Below are 18,661 nucleotides of genomic sequence, written 5' to 3' on the forward strand. Positions count from 1 at the left end.
CAAAATGACGCCCAAGCCCCCCTTCCCACCGAGTAAACCTCGTGCTGGGTAAGATGGCGCTTGAGCCATCTGTCCACACCCGTGTCCAGAATGACGCCACCTCCCGGTGGGAGGACACCTAGCCAGCCACTTAGTACTTGAGCCAATTAATAATATTGATGGGTGGACATTGACATAACCACTTAACACCTAATCCAATTAATGATGTTTATTTGGTGTTATCTTGATATTCAATGATGATGTAATTTCGCTCTTATAAGGGTCTGCGAGCCCGCTTTATAACCAGATGCCATTACATTTTCTCGAAGTGCTTTTAACCTGAACTCCGTGTGTCAGTGTGAATTTACTTCTGCGTATACGCAATTTAATCATCTCAGATTGGGACAGGAACAGATAGACATTCAAATATATTTGTTTATTTAAAATAATCTATATCAGTACCAACAGCATCCGACCCACACAGGGGGCGAAGGGAAGCACACAGGGAAGGGCGTGCAGGGCACCCACCCGGACAACTTTGCATGTATTTGTACCCCAAGGGGCTTTTCCCAGCCTCCCATCATAGCAGTTAAAGATTATTGCATACTGGGCTCACTCCCGTGGCTAGCTAATCACACGTTAAGCTACCATAGTTAATCTCTGTATAGTTAAACAGGCAGTACCGATTACCTACTCAACCTCTCATACATTGTTAAGGCATATCACTAACCATTCAGGCGTCAATGTCAGTTCTTTAGCCTAAGCATGATTTATTTTTGCTCAACAGCTCCTCGCATCTTAGTACAGCTAAACATTGATAAACCAGGCTAGAATGACACTCGACTGTTTAAACCTTGTGCATCACTAATAGCCATAACCTGTCTTACCTGTGTTCCTTGTTACTTGTGTTCTTGTTATAAAAAAAAATGCAGTACCTTTTGACTACCTGTGCCAAATGTTTAATATGATATGTAATACTGAACAAGTCACTGTTTATGCCTGTAACAAACTCTGCACTCAAAAATAAAGAATTTTAAATATATATATATATATATATATATATATATATATATATATATATATATATATATATATATATATTTGTGTAAGGGGCAAATAGCCGTATATGGAGTAAGGATCCAGCATAAGTGTAGGATAGTATAAAGGGAGCAAGTCGGTTGTGGTGTGCCGAGACCGACGATACGGTAGGCCTGTAAATAAAGAGGGCCCACCAAGGAGTAAGAAAGTAAAGTAAATGGAAAGAAAAGAGAAAGTGTTGAAATGAGGAGTGGGTGGGTGGGTCATTCTGATGCTGACCTCAAGCGATATGAGTCAGGTAAGGGGTGTCCCTTATATAGGGGAGTGAATTAATTTAAGCCCCTCCCACAAATACAGGCCAAACGGCCTTAATACTTGTGTAAGGGGCAAATAGCCGTATATGGAGTAAGGATCCAGCATAAGCGTGGGATAGTATAAAGGGAGCAAGTCGGTTGTGGTGTGCCGAGACCGACACCGCAGCTTCACAGGATCATGATACAGACATTCATCTGGGTTTTGTTATATTCAGAAGATGTAGCTGAACACAATATGGGGTTTTGTACAGCAGTAGCACACATCAGGTTTACAAAATACACATTAAAACAAACTTGTTATGGGTTAGGATGTTAAATCAGAAAAAACACAATTCTACTACAGTTTGTTTGTGGCGATATTCAATATTCCGATGGCTATTAAGCTTACAAGACAAACATACCAAATTCTAAAATTGTTCACATAGAAATTTTAATTTACTTCTTTTGTAACCTGTAAATACCAAAAATGAACTTACATCTTAGACATACCGTTGCAAGAAAAAGTATGTGAACCCTTTGGAATGATATGGATTTCTGCACAAATTGGTCATAAAATGTGATCTGAGAGGCGAGGCCTGACCGCTGAGAGCAGAGGATGCAGACTCGTTTAGCTCCTGCTCTGCGGCCCTAAATAAACTAATTTTAATAGCCAAAACGGGATCTGATCGGTCCAAAAAGGCCACCAGATGACAGGCAAAACACAGGGGCACACATCGATGCCACACAAGCTACGATTCCGCCCTGCTGCACCTGCTCTTCCCATAAGGCCTACACACATGGCCGGCATGAGGGAGATGGCCGCTCCCCCGCTGGCATTTACAGCTAACAAGCGGAGACCGGACCCCCGTTGCCCCCCCCCTATGGACCGGTGGGGGTTATACCGGTCCGCCCTCGGGAGACCCTGATACAGCCCGGCAAGAAAGTCGTGATGACACAGGGGCCTGCCACAAGCGACAACACAGCACCCAAAATGGCAGAGGCGGCGTGCCTCCCCAGCACTTATAGCAAGTTACCAGAGGTCGAGCATCGGCTGGACAGGACCTTCCAAGTCTTCTGGGAAAAGCTGGAGGCCCTTCTGTTCCCGACCAACCCAGAGGCCGAGCCGGATACCGGGCCACACAATCACCCACATAAGGTTAAGCGGAAGGAAGCACAGGCTCCCCCGGCACCAAATCACCCAGAGAGCAGGAGACAACCAGACATCCGCAGGCAGGGGGTGATCAGAGATCAACCGTGCGGCAACAAGAGCATACCGACAGCCCTGCAACACAAGTGGACACCCATGCGGACGCACGTTGACCCGCCATCCCACTTATCAGACAACGGAGATCCACCAACAGGAGACAAGACCCACACGGGACTTTGGCATGCACAGGCCTTCAGCCTCCTACCAAGGGGCATCGGGTGAATCACCCTCAGGGACACTCGGTGAGCGTGTAACGCCTGCGGCAACCACATCACATGATGTCTTCCCGGTGATCTCGGGCAAGTTGCTGTTATATTGCTCCCCTCTACTCCCCAGGGCATTTAAGATACACACTCGGACTGGAATACAGCTAAAGCCATGTTCTATGCCTTGCAAATGTTAACTATGATTTCCTTTTTGTTACTTACAGTTTATATTGAGCTCTAGTAATGTGCCTAGCATAGACTGCAAACACTGATCTACCCAAGCCATTGCATTGCTGTCGTAGCACTGTGGACCGTATTGTATTTTCTCTGCACAAAAAAAGAAAGATTTTTTTTTTTTTTAAAGTGCAGAAAACCCAACAAATTGGTTTGTACAACGTTATATGAGGAACCCTCTCAGAGGTTAACGGGTACCCTAAGTAAACACAATGAAACTTGGGTGGAGTCATGGATGATCCTATACGATCTCCTTGATGACACAGACATGCATAGTTTCCACGCGTTTCCCAATTTCCTCCAAATAGGGGGCAGTTTTCAAGCATGGCCACCAGATATGAATGTAGGCAGCAAATATCTATGGTGGTACATCCCATTCTATAGAGCATGACATGGCTAGTGTACAGCCTCATCATAATTTTATATATCTGCTCTTGGACTTGACACACACACACGCCTCCCAGATTTCTTGCCAATCTCCACAACTCCTCCCAAGTTTGCATTTGGCGATTTAGTTGGGCTGAATGCTACGAGGTGGAGTCCACATGAGATATAAAGTAGTAATGAGTTCCTTTTGCCGAGCTTCCTTAACACACAGGGATTCAAATGTATTTAGTGATGTGGTAGCTGCTCTTCATACTTTAGGAGTTTTAATAAGTTATAGATTCCCAGGGGGTAAATTAAATTTTAATCACACAAAGGTGGCTCCTACATGATCTAGCAAGCCATTAACAGTGCAGGAGATAATACACTCTTAATAAAACAGAATTTGCAATAAAGGAAGTATAAGCATTAGATGACTCTTTTACAGAAAGTGTTTAGTAAGGCTGTACAAATCATATGCAGGGAGGTGTGACTAGGACTGTATAACGAGCGATTTAACTCCTAAATGGCAGAGAATTGAGAGGTGAGACTGCAGGGGCATGATCTATACACAAAAAATATGCTTAATTAAGATAAAGTTGTCTTGGTGACTATAGTGTCCCTTTAAAGCTCTTTAAACAGTATATGTGTGTTGGTGCAATAATTGAGAAAGAAGGAAACTGTGGTTGAACACACGTAGCAATAATTGTTTATCTCCTTAAGTACAAATCAAGCAAACTGAAGTATTGAGGAAATTTGGGACATCAGTGTGCAATCAGCTTGCATTTTTGCTTTTTAAACATAGCCTCTGACAAAGAGAAAAGAACACTTACCCATTGAGGTGATTGGGTGTTGGTAGAACGTTGGAGAACTTGACCACTCCTGAAAGATCTTCATATACCACAATATGTTCATTGCTCTTCTCATGCACTTTTGAATGCCTGTAACCCAAAATATATAATTTAAAAATTATGTAGAGAAAATTATTTTTATAAGCTCTGTAATCTTAAAAAAAAAAAAAAAAAAAAAAGAAGGATCTAAAATTATGCTTATGGTCATCTCACCATTGTACTGGCTGCCAGTTTGGAAGGAATGGTCTGAATCCTGTTATACATTCAAAGACTAGGGTCCCAAAACTCCAATAATCCACGGTCACAGTGTACTTCTGCTGTTCCAGCAATTCTGGGGCCTGGGAAAGAGACATTGTAAACAGAGTGAGAGGACCTGTATGGAGGGATGCTGTTACATAACGGATTTGATAAATACATAAAATATATACATATCGTTTTTGTGCAATAAAGGATTGCAGTAGCATCTCTTCTGTTGAGTGATTCACTCATCGAAACGCTCATATACTGTGGGACTAGTTGAAGATCCCCCGCCCAGGTGAGAATTGTGCACGCAGAGTGAGGGATGTGGCCACAGTTTAACTACATATTCTGCACAATTAGAGTTTTGCTTTGAATCCCCTCATAGATCAACAAAGTTTGAATCTAAAGTGCAGAAATTATTGGATTAAAAAAAAAAAAACAGTGTGGCAGCAGACGTATTTGCCCCAATACAAGGTGAGAGCACAGTTTTGAGGGTGCTATCTGGTGAAAGCATACAGTTCAGGTGATAGTACGCTATTGGAAGCTTTTTTACCTTTTACTTGGGAGTTTTGACTTTACCAGTGCTCAAGGTATCTTAAAGCAAGCATGTCAAACTTGTGGCCCATAATTATTATATTTGCAGCCCAGCTGCCCTGGGGCCACTTTGAGTTGTGACTGCGACCAGCTGCAAGACAGGAGAGATATTTCCTGTCCGATTCTCGTCTCCCCTCCCACTGCCGATTGCATGCTCCTGCAGGCCAGTCACTCCCCCTTCCCTCCTGCTCGCAGTGCCAGAGGAGCGTGTGGCCTGTTGAGCAAAGAAGAGCAGGGCTGGAACTGGAGGACGGGCGGCTCAAACTAAATAAGGGAAAGAGGGGCTTGGGGGACCTTCCTGTGTAGTGTGTTAAATTGGTGAGAGGAGCATTGTATTAATTTGAAAGGGGGGCAGTGTATTCATTTTTAGGGAGGGGGCACTGAATTAATTTGGGGGAGGAAGGGGGCCAGCATATTAAATTGGGGAGGGGAGTGGCAGTGTATTAATTTGAGGGAGGAAGGGGGCAGTGTGTTAGAGTGGTGGGAGGGGGACAGGGTGTTAAATTGGGGGGAGAGAGGAGGGCAGTGTATTAGAGTGCTGGGAGGAGGGGCAATGTATTAGATTGGGTGAATGGGGCAGTGTATTATAGTGGAGGGAGGAGGGGCAGTGTATTGGATTTGGGGGCAATGTATTGGATTTGGTCTGCATGGAGGAGCTGAACGCTTGCCATGGAGATGCTGATCGGCCACGCAGCTTTTTGCCACACATGCACATGTGGGAAAGCATTAGGATTGGCTCAGATCATTAAGTTTGATGATCTCAGCCAAAGTGAAGAACACACTCATAGGACTTCAAAATCAACAAGAAAACAACTTGTTTTTTACAGCTGTGCAACAGCATACATTCACCATTTCAATCCCATTACCAAACATTTCTTAATACGTCAATGTAGTTGGACAAACATTGGTTATATGCAAATACACATCTCCTTAAAATAAATTCGCTCTTTTGTTTACTTTGAAGCCTTACGAGCAGGATGATGTGTAGTGTCAGTTAGGCAACTTTTTTTATACTGTACTTTTCATAATAAGCCTACGTTTCAATGAAAACTGAAGTTTTGGGTTTTTTTGCGGCCCACATAAACTGAAACCTTGTTTATTTGGCCCTTGTTAGCCTTTGAGTTTGACATGCTTGTCTTAAAGGAATAGACATTTTTAAATCAATACAATAACGTTATTTTTTATAAAGAGTGGATCTACTAACAGTGGTGATTAGAAAGGACAAGAAAGGTTTTAAAACTCTTTGCATATAATTGTAATTTAGATTGAAACTTTTATAAGTGTGCTAACTCATATTTTTGAAAAGAAAAGATCTGAGTGACTTTGACAAGGGCCAAAACAGTGATGTATAGATGATTGGCTCAGAGTATCTGTAAAATGACAAAGTCTTGTGGGTTGCCAGCATGCAAAGGTGCAAGGAAAGGCAACCGGTGAACAGGCATTAGGGTCATGGGCGCCCAAGGCTCTTTGATGCACGTAAAGAGCAAAGGCTTGTTGGATCACACAGAAGAGCTACTGTAGATCAAATTGATTTAAAAAAAAAAAAAAAAAAACAACTTAGTGTTGCCTATGATAGAAAGGTGTCAGAACACACAGTGCATTGCAGTTTGCTGCGTATGGGGCCGCACAGCTGCAGACCGGTCAGAGTGCCCATAGTGACACCAGTTTATTGCTGAAAACACCTTTAATGGGGTCGTGAGTGTCAGAATTTGACCAATGGAATGTATGATGAGTCATGTTTCTTTAAGATCAGGTGGATGGCTGGGTGTGTGTGCGTAGTTTATCTGGAGATGGCAGCAGGATGCGCTATGGAAGAAGTTAGGCCAGCGAAGGCAGTGTTATGCTGTGGGCAATGTCATGCTGGGAAACCATGGGTCCTTACCATCTATTAATTTGCACTCATGATTTAGTAAGTCTTCCCATTGAGTTAAGTATATCACGTGCACAAAATATACTCCTATAATGTGGGAACAATTAACTAAATAGTGAGCACAAACTACAGGAGCTGCATCTTCGAGCATGAATGTGCCACCCAGGGCTCTATACTAGCAAAATACTATAGGCAACCCAGTGTCTGCAGCGGTTAGGGCTAGCATTGCCCAATATGTGTAGAACAAGCAGTTTGGAAGTGACTGGCATTGTCTAGCACATGAGGAACCCACAATGTTAGTTATTTGTGGACACTTAGCAACACATGACAAGGGTGGATTAAATTTTCAATTTATTGAGGATAGTATGTGGGCCGATGGCAAAGTGCATTATTAAGCTAGTGATAAGGAAAAGGTAGGTCTGCCATTTGCAGTGCATTCTTTGTGAGACGCGAGCATTGTATTTGGGTTTCTAGAGGGCGTGAAAGGTGAAACCTACATTGTAAGTCTCCGTAACATAAATAATACATCCTCAAACCTTTTCTAAAATCTTTTCCAGTCACTACAGGAAACCGGAATGTTAAAGGCGTTAACTTTTCCGGAGATCTCTATAGTTTCTCAGAAACCCCCTGGAGTAGTCTAATTCAATGTCAAAACAACCAAGCCCTTATTACAAAATGTATTTATTTCCCTTTAAAAAAAAACTTAAAATGCACAAAATGGTCATCTGATAAAGGTGAAAGACCAATAGACATTTTTAGGATATTTAAAGAATGCTAGTTCTAGATGTGTTTTAAGGGGGGAGAACTTGTCTGGCATGATAGCTGGGTCCCTACAGCGCTTAAAAAAGTTACTATTTGGTTCAAACAAAGGGCACGCTTTCCACCTTATTAAAATTGGTGGAAAGCAATGAATAGCATTCTTGCTGCTGTGTGGTTGAGTATTATTTGTATCAGAGTAAATGTGTTACTGGAGGACATCTACATCAAGTGGCGAATAGTTAGATGATGGTCTCATAATGAAACATTGTTCTTATAAGACCTAGGAAATATGATCTTGTTAGTGCAATACATTTTGTATAAATGGCAGTAAGCAATCGAAATCCTACTGATGGTTTCTTGGGGATCTTCTGCAAACTCACCCTACATAATTTATTAAATTTAGATTTTAAATAGAATTTTAAATTTAAGGCCAGTGTGGCCAAACAGGAAGCATAGCATACTTAGGGAGTTGTTCAGCCATTCTGACCTTAACAACAAAACGTCTCTGTCACAGGGTCTAACCAGTCTTTTTTTTTTTTTTTCTACTGCGCACCCCATCTCTTTGTCCTAATTGCTACCCCTCCCCCCCCATGTATTTTTGCCCAATTTTTACCGCCACCACATTAAAGGTACACTATAGTTACCAAAGCAACTTTAGCTTAATTAAGCAGCTGTGGTGTATAGATCATGCACCTGCAGTCTCGCTGCTCAATTCTCTGCCATTTAGCAGTTAATTCACTTGGTTTTTGCTGCCACATCTCTCTGCATGTGATATACACAGCATTCATAAGCACTTCCTGTAGAGACATCTAATGTATAAGCTTCCTTTATTGCACATTCTGTTTAATTTAGAATTTCTTAGCTTTTACTCTGTTAGTAGCCTTCTAAACCCTGCTGGAGCCTCCTGTGTGTGATTAAAGTTTAATTGACAGAGCATTTGATAAAAAACATCTAAAAGCAAATTCACATCTGATTGAAAATTAAACCATTTTTTTTTCAAGCAGGCTGTGTGAGTCACAGCCAGGGGAGGTATGACTAGGACTGCATGGACAGAAGCAAAAGTGATATAACTTCTAAATGTCAGAGAATCGAGCAGTGAGACTTCAGAGGCATAATCTATACATCATAACTGCTTCATTAAGCCAAGGTGGTTTTGATGCCTATAGTTTCCCTTTTAAAATCCTGGCAGTGATGTATACTGGTTGACTTTCAGTACTCTTTCTCCACTGCGCTGAAGTCCCATGCATGCCCACTGTTTAGCATGATGCTCTGGGAAGGACAGAGGATGGAACGCGAGATTATAGACAAGGGGCGCAACACAGGTGAGTATTGTAGGAAAATGTTACTTGACAACGTTAGTGGTGCTTGCTTTAAGATTTGTCAAGTGTAGGAAAATACATGTATTTTACAAGAAAAAGATCAGAAAGGAAGAAAAGGGAAACAGGTTTGGAATCAGAGATGGGCAAGCTTGGGGTGAGAGAGTCCCTTTAAATTTGAAATTCATATTGAATTCTCACTTTAGTAAATAAACCCTTTAGTTTGTCTATCAATCTATGTAGATCCCTGTCAGAGAAAAAAAAACATTGCATTTAAAAGCTGAAGTTCTCACAGGCCTAGTACTTTCAATTCCAAATTGAACCTTTAAATGACAGGAACTGGTACACATTCTTCTGCCCACACCAAGTTAGATGGCTATACCATACCCTGTAAATGGAAATGATGCAGGAGTCCATGAAGGATGTAGAGCTTTACTACACAGACTGGACAGTTACATCTAACCCTTTCTCGTTGCAGTAACTGTTAATCATGTATACAGCTTGGCCATGTCCTTGTGATTTTATCCTGAAGAAAGATTGTGTGTGAACTGAAACGTTGATTTTTTGGCACACATCCATTTAATCAAAGTTAAGTTTTATTTTTACTATACTTACAAGTCATATGAATGCTGTGTTTTCCAAGGTTTGTTTTATAATTTTGCACTCCAGCACCGGGCCTTATATACTATACAATCTGGAGTGCAGGTGAATGGACGGATGGACACACATACACACACACTTGATTGCTGGCATTTGATCAAGTATTTGCCTTTGTTAACATGTTATATATGTAGTGCCTTGGCTGCCTATATTAAGAGAAGGTACTACATGTATTTGTAATTAGACTACTTTTGTACCCGACTACTATGGTTGTATTCTCAGTGCAATAAGGGTTATATTTTTATTAATTTGGCATGAGGTGTAAACCTATGTTAAGATATCTTCGCAGCAATCAGATGTCATGTGGCATGTGTCATGTGGGTGATTGAGATACAGATACTACATAAGACACGCGCGTAAATCTCCCCGAGATTCCTCTTGCAAATAAAATGAAGAGATGAGAGCATGCAGGGAATATCCCACAGATTAGGGTTCAGTTGTTGTGGTTATCGAATGTCAACTGATCACTTACCAGATACTGCAACGTGCCCACAAAAGAGGTGCATAGACTACCCTGATCAAGTTCCTTCGCATATCCCAGGTCAATAATTTTATGTATTAGCTGAAAAAAAAGGGGAATAATCAACTGCATCACACAGTGATACTAGCAAGGCTTCTCTTCCTTTAACCTGGTTACACAAGATTGTTTTCTAGACATACCATTTAAACTTAAAAGGTACCTTCCACAGTCTTAAATAAACAAACAGGAAAGAAAAAAATAGTACTCTAAAGATTATACATACACTGTGGTAACAGAACTGCAACATATTGTGTTAAACATTTATTTACACTTTTGCCCCCTTCCCCCCCCCCACTCCACATTCCGTGAGGTCATTCATTTTGATGACTTCTGTCGAGTTCAATGCTTCTTATTAAATCATTTGATTTTCAGTGTCTGACAGACACTAAAGGTGTGTCCTCTGACAAATTCTCTCATAAAAGGGAATGCTTTACATTGCCACAGCAAATGGGCATCATCTATGCCCCAACACGCTACATTAAGATGTAGAGGTTCTGGTGCTTAGAGTATCCCTTTAACTCCTGCCCCCTCTGCAGACCTGCATACTTACCCTATTTTCCACTGGCTGTAGGACAATGTTTTCTGGTTTCAGATCTCTGTGGATTATTCTGTTTTCGTGGAGATATCGTAGAGCTGAAGCTGTAAGGCAGAAAAATATTTACTACGATTACATCAATGAAAATAATGACCATCAAGAAACAAATGTCTAACCATAACAAGAAGAGAAGGGAAAAAATGTGAATTTGCAAATACATCTAAAGTAAAACTCCAATTACAAGATTATCAGGGTTTTTTACTAAAGTGAGAAGTCTCAGGAATTTAAAGTTACATCTGTATTCCTCTCTAATTTCTACCTACAGGCTAATCCCACCCAGAAGCAGGTAGGTCTCTAAAGAAGCTAGTGGAGAGAGAAGACTTTATTCCAAAAGATAAACATAATGATAATAATAAAAAAGGGGGATATAACTGATAAACATGTAATCTGGACACTTTCTCATTTGCTAACCAAAAACTGTTTGAACAGTTGCTATTACTCATTTAATATCTGCTCCCTTACGAACATGGTAGGAGAGGTGCTAGGGAGAGACACAATGTGGTTTTCACTAAAGAGAGCCCTGTATATAAATTTTGTCAATGGTAGTGGAAGCATATGCATTTATACATATATACACACACACACATATTCCTCCACACTGCCCTGATAGTCCAGGAGTTGAAGTTCTTTTTGGCAGCATACAGACACATATTCAAGAAAATTGTGATAGGAAGAAGAAGAAAAAAAACACAAAAAAAAACACACCACTGATCAATGCAAACTAAGCATGTGTATGTGAGACCGCATGTTGCCTTTGCACATTTCTCTCTGGTTGGTGCTGTGCATGCACATACTTACAAATGTCAGACAGTAGAGCTGATATCGCTGACTCTTTTAGCCCACAGCAATTTTCATATTGATTCAGGTACTGCAAAATACAGAGCACAATAATTTTATGCATTATCTTTGTCAGTCACAGCAAACTGTCAAAGCATGGGCTGACAAGCACAAACATTTATTGTAACAAAATCCACATCACGAAAATTGATTTGCGTATTAAAGCAAAGCAACCTGTAACATTCTACACTCACTTTGCGCAGGTCACCCCCCTCACAATACTCCATAGCGAGCAGTGGAAGATCATTAGGAGCCAGTTTCTGCAATCCTTCAGGAACCTCACGGGCTGAGACCACATTCTTATGCTTCAACCTGCAGGTAAAATAGAAAGATGATTGGGAACAAGATGTAAAAATGAAAATATATCACTAAAAAGAAACTGTTTGGTGAGAACGTAGAAAGCAGAAAAAAAAATAGAAATGATAGCATTCCTTAGGTAAAAAGCACCATGAGAAATGTACTTTACAAACATCTGGGATATCAAGATTAGCCACCTTTGATGTAGAAGTTAGTAAGTAGATGGATAGCTATCCAGTGAGAACAGTAAAGACCAAAAATTAAACAAAAAAAACAAACTATTATTTGCATACGTTTGTCTTCCAAGAACAAATTAGATACAGCCTTTGAGATTTCCACTTGAGAAAATGGATTCCTGTTTGCTTTCATGTTTTACTTAAGAATGTGATCAATCTCAAAGTGGCACCATACCCACTAAAGCAGGATGTGACTTATGGTTCTCAGTGTGCCCCTAGTTTCCATTCGCTACGCATCTTTTAGTAGGACGACAGGTGAATAGAATTCCAAATATATACTGCTGCCATGTCAATTTTGAATTGCTTTTTGCTCACCAGCAAATCTACAACTCACTAAAATCAAACATGGGAATTCATTAAAATAAAACCAGATAGAAAGATCAGCAATTGCTCTGGAAGCTTTATCCAGTTTTTAAGAAACAAAAAAAAAGGGTTCGTTTTCTATGTTTGTCAGATATTTTTTTTTAAATTTAAACACTTTTTATTCAGATGTCCCAAAATACGTAAGCAAAAAAATAATAATACAGAAACAGTAAAAATGTGAAGACTAAACAAAACTGTGAAAAAAAACCTAAAGGATAAAAAAAATAAGAAAATAAAATAAGAAAAAAAGTACAAAAATAAATAGAACTGTATTACTTACTTTTTCATGATCTGAATTTCAAGAGACCATCTTTCACGGTTTTTGGGGCTCAGTTCCTGCCGGCACTGCTTGATAGCTACTTGTTCACTCGTTTCCTGTTGAAAGTAGTAAGTAAAAAATGGAACTTTAATTTTTACAGTGGCGGAGTTCTCAGGTTTAATTTTTGCATGTTAATTTATTACACTCTCTTCGTGCACTCATTTTGTAGCTTTGAGAAGGTAAATAAATACTTTTTATTTTTTATTGTATGTGAACTGAACTATGATAAACAGAAGAAAAATGAATGTATGTATATCTATTTTATTATATACGTTAGTATTGTTATTTTTAAACCTCTATGTCTATTTTCTAGCAATGTGTCTGTATGTGTTTATCTGTAATTACGTGCATGTGTACGTAAATACGTATGTGTGAGTCAGAGCCTGCAAGTATGTTTGTCTTCATCTGAGTCATATCTGTATGAACGTGTATCATTGCATTGGTGATGTATTAGAGCAATTCTACTTAACTCAATAAAGAGCTGTATTCTCTCTCTTTAAAAAGTGGTAATACAAAATAAAAAGGTATGTAAATTAATTGACACTTAATAAAGCAAGACACAAAAAGAGGTCTGGAAACCTACCATTTTCAACAGCTTAAACAGAATCTTCCTCGGCATCAACATAATTTAAGTACATTTGATAGGTTTTAGCTTTATATTCGTGCTATGTTTTTATCTACATTCAAATCTCTTTATTTTTTGTTTGTTTGCTAGTCAGTTAAAGGGCACTTGTGAGGCACTTATCTGACCCTCGGCCTCAGTCTCCTTACAGAGGTAGGTGTTACAGCACCCACCTTCTGCAGTACGTCTACAATCACGGCCTTCATTTATTTTCCCAAGCAGTGTAAACCTCCTCCGTGATGCCAGCGTCTGAACAAAGATGACATAGTCACTCGATTCCTATACCACCTAGCCAGCACTAGCAGCACCAGCTATGGCGTTAGATTATGGTGCCTAAAGTGTTCTTTTAACAAAATAATATGATCTCTTACCTTGTTCAACCAGCGCAAGACATATCCAAATCCTCCTGTACCCAATCGTTCCTTCATCTCCCAGGAACCACAGCTTTGGGTATGGGTTGGAGGAGGTGGCCAGCCAGGCCTTCCAGGGGTGGCATCCTAAGGAAAGAAAACACAACAATCAATGTAATTTAGGATTCATGTAAATGGATCAGCATGATGTAAATTCTAGGTTTCTTAGTACAAGTTGTAATTTGGGATGTGTAGTCTGCAGAACAACTGTTATAAATTAATAAATTATTTCTAAAATGACCATGTACAAAAGACAAAAAGCAAGAAAGACAACTGGTTGCCCCAGCAAATAAGTAGATTAAAATAATTGCTGTCCAGGTCAAAACATGCAAAGCAGGGCTCCTTAAGGTTGCCATAGTACACAGAAATAAAGAGCAATTCATTTTCTATCCACATCAGGCAAGAAAGATAAAAAGGTCTCAATAAGCTTCAACGAAATGTGTGCATTTTATAGGTGTTCCAGTAAACTTATATTTTGACATTTATAACATGAACACTCGAAGTGTGCAGCCTCTCAAGCAATTTAAGTAGTCAAACCATTCACCAACAATTCATCTGGGTTCTGTCGGCTGTCGCTCCCTGCCTCTCTGCAGCCAGAAGCTCGACAGTGCTGGGTAATGAGCAGGGCTTAGAAAACTCATGGTAGGAGCTTAGGGATTTCAATACCAGCTATAGAGAGCCATAGAACCAAGATAAAAAGTCCCAATTACTTCTGAGATGGAGGAGTGCCTGGGCACCCTTGGCACTATAACCCCTACAGAGTGCTGCAGGTGTTATGGTGCCTAAAGTATTCCTTTAAACATTTGTAAACAAGAACATTTTTACTGTTGCCATGCTTAAACAGGGACACATTAACCCCTTAAGGACACATGACATGTGTGACATGTCATGATTCCCTTTTATTCCAGAAGTGTTGTCCTTAAGGGGTTAAGCACCAAAACCAGTAAATTTTAATGTAGTTGTTTTGGTGCATAGTTGCTGACCATTTCCTCTGGTACTACAAAATATTAACATGTTTAATTAACAGCAACATTTACTTTTGCGAGAGACCGTGTCTAAGTGGTAGCTCATTGGCTAAGCGTGTCAGCTGATTGCCAAATACCGTCGCTGGAGGTCCAGTGGCCAGGGAAAAGGAGAGTTCTACCTACGTGAACTAGTCACTCGCGGGCACCACCATTTTCATCCAATGTGTCCTCTTAAGCTCCTGGTGCTTCAGTTACTAGAGCCAATGTCACTGCTGTACTCTTGCGCAAGAATATATCACTGAGGTCGATGGAGGATCCTACATAGACAAAGCCAATTCCCTGTAGCCTTCAAGGGGGGATTGACACTTCTAGACAGTACCTCCGCCCCGTGTAAGAACGTCAGGCGTAGAAAAATGCATTAAACAAAGTAGTCCTACTGTGTCTTATGTTTTTACTTAGAAATAGATGTAAAATAAAACCGAAAGAACAGAAAGCGATTGGGAAAAGGTAAGTACGGCGTGACAGTGCCGTTTTAATGTTCAGCTTCGGGTTAAAGGACCACTAAAGGGCAACCAGACCACTTCAGCTCAATGAAGTGGTCTGGGTGCCAGGTCCCCCTAGTTTTAACCCTGCAGCTGAAAACAGCAGTTTCAGAGAAACTACTATGTTTCACTGATGGTTAATCCAGCCTCTATTGGCTGTCCCCCTAAAAGCCACTAGAGGCGCTTCCGCGATTCCACTGAGTAAATCGCATTTATTTGACGCTGATGTCCTTACAGTGCCCAGCGTCAAATAAGATCCCCATAGGAAAGCATTGAGTAATTATTTTCTATGGGCGGGTTGAATGCGCGTGCGCCTCTGGCCACGCATGCGCATTCGGCTCCACTCAGGAGCTAACGTTGGCGGGGGAGGAGAGGTCACCAGCGCTGGATTACGTTATGGCTGAAGGGGCCTCTTCAGCGCTGAGGGAGGGGGACACCGAGGGAGGTGTATCTGCAGTTCTTATCCTCCAGTATATATGGGGAGACAATAGAAAACATTATGGTGTAGTATGCACAAGCATAAATAAAATTGAGCATGAGTCATGCTCAATATCCAGAGCATAACTTGCTCTGGTATGGAGAGCGTTGGTGGTATTATCCACACCCAGGATATGCAGGATACACCAGGAATGTAGATGACAGGAGAAAATAGATATATACTACTTGAAGTAGTGTTATTAAGTATTGTTACTGCTACTGTTGCCAATACTGCTTTTACTATAAATATAATAAAGTACCTATAGTTTTAAAGAGATATTCTCTTTTTGTTATTTTATAAATATATATATTTTCTCCTGTCATCTACGTTCCTGGTGTATCCTGCATATCCTGGGTGGGGATAATACCACCAACGCTCTCCATACCAGAGCAAGTCATGCTCTGGATATTGTGCATACTACACCATAAAGTTTTTTATTGTGTCTCCCCATATATATTGGAGGATAAGACCTGCAGATCCATAAACATCCACAGACGGGGATTGTACCGTCCAGGCGATTATCAGCAGAGCTCTCAGTAGCTCAATTAATTGTGAGTGCGCACTTTACACACTTTACCTAACATTAAATATTGCTGCTACATATTGCACTATTTGTGTATATTTTTTCTGTTTTTTTCAAGATACTTTGGAGTCACAGATGTCATCAGATATATAAGTATATATACACCATGCACTATCAGCACTGTATATTCACTTTATAGGGCACGGTTTATCACTCTGTCTACCTATATTTAATAACATACTTGCGCTGTGTTTGCTTTTAAATTGTCTCTGGTGTCTCCACAAGTGGGATACCAGAGGACAAAAGGGCCAGGAAAGTGCATGGTGCATATGTTTGGAGCCTGCTTGTGGGATTGCGTGTGTGTAGAGTGTGGTGTGGGATTGTGTAAATAGGTCAATTTCATTTGTGTTTGTGGTGTAATATGTGTGGCTAGGGGCTGTAGAGAGTGTGTGTATAGGAGGCATAGTGTTATAGGGAATGTAGCGAGTGTGTGTATACGGGCTGTAGTGTGTGTATAGGTGACGTAGTGTGTGTAGGGGTTGTAGAGAGGGTGTGTTTAGAGAATGTTGTATGTGTTTGCTGACAAGGAATGTAGTGTGTGTGTGTGTAGGTGGTGCAGTGTGTGTGTGTGTGTGTGTATATATAGAGGATTAAGAGTGCATATAGGGTAAGGGATCTACCGTGTATCTGGAGTGTAATGTGTGTAGTGGTTATTTGGACGTATTGTATGTGTGAGGGGCGCAGTGTGTGTGTATGTAAGAGGGGTACTGTGTGTGAGGGTGTTTTTATCTGCCGTCACATTCCAAGTTTCTAATTTTCTTTGTCTGTTAACTCACTGAGGGTTATGTTGTGTGTGTGTGTATATATATATATATATATATATATATATATATATATATATATATATATATATATATATATATATATATATATATATATATATATATATATATATATATATATATATGTGTGTGTGTGTGTGTGTGTGTGTGTGTGTGTGCTGTATATGTGTGTGCGCTGTATATGTGTCTGGGGGTGCGCTGTGTGTGAATGTATTTTTTATTTAAATATATATTTTTTGGTAGCGCTCGGGTAGCGCTGGCCCTGCAGGGGCTGGCAGGGGAGATCCTGCATTTGCCCGGTATGCCCGATGGCCAGTCCGGGCCTGCTTTACACACACACAAACACAATGCACACTATACACACACTGCATTCATTATATACACACACACACACACACACACACACACAGCATTCATTATATACACACACACACACAGCATTCATTATATACACACACACACACACAGCATTCATTATATACACACACACACACAGCATTCATTATATACACACACACACACACACTGCATTCATTATATACACACACACACACACACACTGCATTCATTATATACACACACACACACAGCATTCATTATATACACACACACACACAGCATTCATTATATACACACACACACACTGCATTCATTATATACACACACACACAGCATTCATTATACACACACACACACACACACTGCATTCATTATATACACACACACACAGCATTCATTATACACACACACACACACACACTGCATTCATTATACACACACACACACAGCATTCATTATACACACACACACACACACTGCATTCATTATATACACACACACACAGCATTCATTATACACACACACACTGCATTCATTATATACACACACTGCATTCATTATATACACACACACACACACACACACTGCATTCATTATATACACACACACACACACTGCATTCATTATATACACACACACACACACACACACACTGCATTCATTATATACACACACACACACACTGCATTCATTATATACACACACACACACACACACACACTGCATTCATTATATACACACACACACACTGCATTCATTATATACACACACACACTGCATTCATTATATACACACACACACTGCATTCATTATATACACACACACACTGCATTCATTATATACACACACACACTGCATTCATTAATTATATATACACACACACACACACACTGCATTCATTAATTATATACACACACACACACTGCATTCATTATATACACACACACACACTGCATTCATTATATACACACACACACACAGCATTCATTATACACACACACACACACACACACACACACACACACACACACACACACACACACACACACACACACACTGCATTCATTATATACACACACTGCATTCATTATATACACACACACACACACACACACACTGCATTCATTATATACACACACACACACACACTGCATTCATTATAT

General features: G+C 40.3%; 1 protein-coding gene across 1 annotated transcript in view; it reads right to left on the bottom strand.

Annotated features, from left to right (window-relative positions):
• Window positions 1-18,661, bottom strand: part of IKBKB (inhibitor of nuclear factor kappa B kinase subunit beta) — a 39,561-nt gene that overhangs the window by 15,170 nt on the left and 5,730 nt on the right. The window contains exons 2-9 of the mRNA XM_063448437.1: window positions 13,771-13,896; window positions 12,739-12,833; window positions 11,757-11,874; window positions 11,524-11,593; window positions 10,681-10,769; window positions 10,083-10,172; window positions 4,385-4,509; window positions 4,154-4,261 (exon numbers count right to left, since the gene is read on the bottom strand). Of these exons, the coding sequence (XP_063304507.1) occupies window positions 4,154-4,261; window positions 4,385-4,509; window positions 10,083-10,172; window positions 10,681-10,769; window positions 11,524-11,593; window positions 11,757-11,874; window positions 12,739-12,833; window positions 13,771-13,896 (821 nt within the window). The remainder of the gene's footprint in view (window positions 1-4,153; window positions 4,262-4,384; window positions 4,510-10,082; window positions 10,173-10,680; window positions 10,770-11,523; window positions 11,594-11,756; window positions 11,875-12,738; window positions 12,834-13,770; window positions 13,897-18,661) is intronic.

Source organism: Pelobates fuscus, chromosome 3 (assembly GCF_036172605.1).
Source record: "Pelobates fuscus isolate aPelFus1 chromosome 3, aPelFus1.pri, whole genome shotgun sequence".
Taxonomy (NCBI): domain Eukaryota; kingdom Metazoa; phylum Chordata; class Amphibia; order Anura; family Pelobatidae; genus Pelobates; species Pelobates fuscus.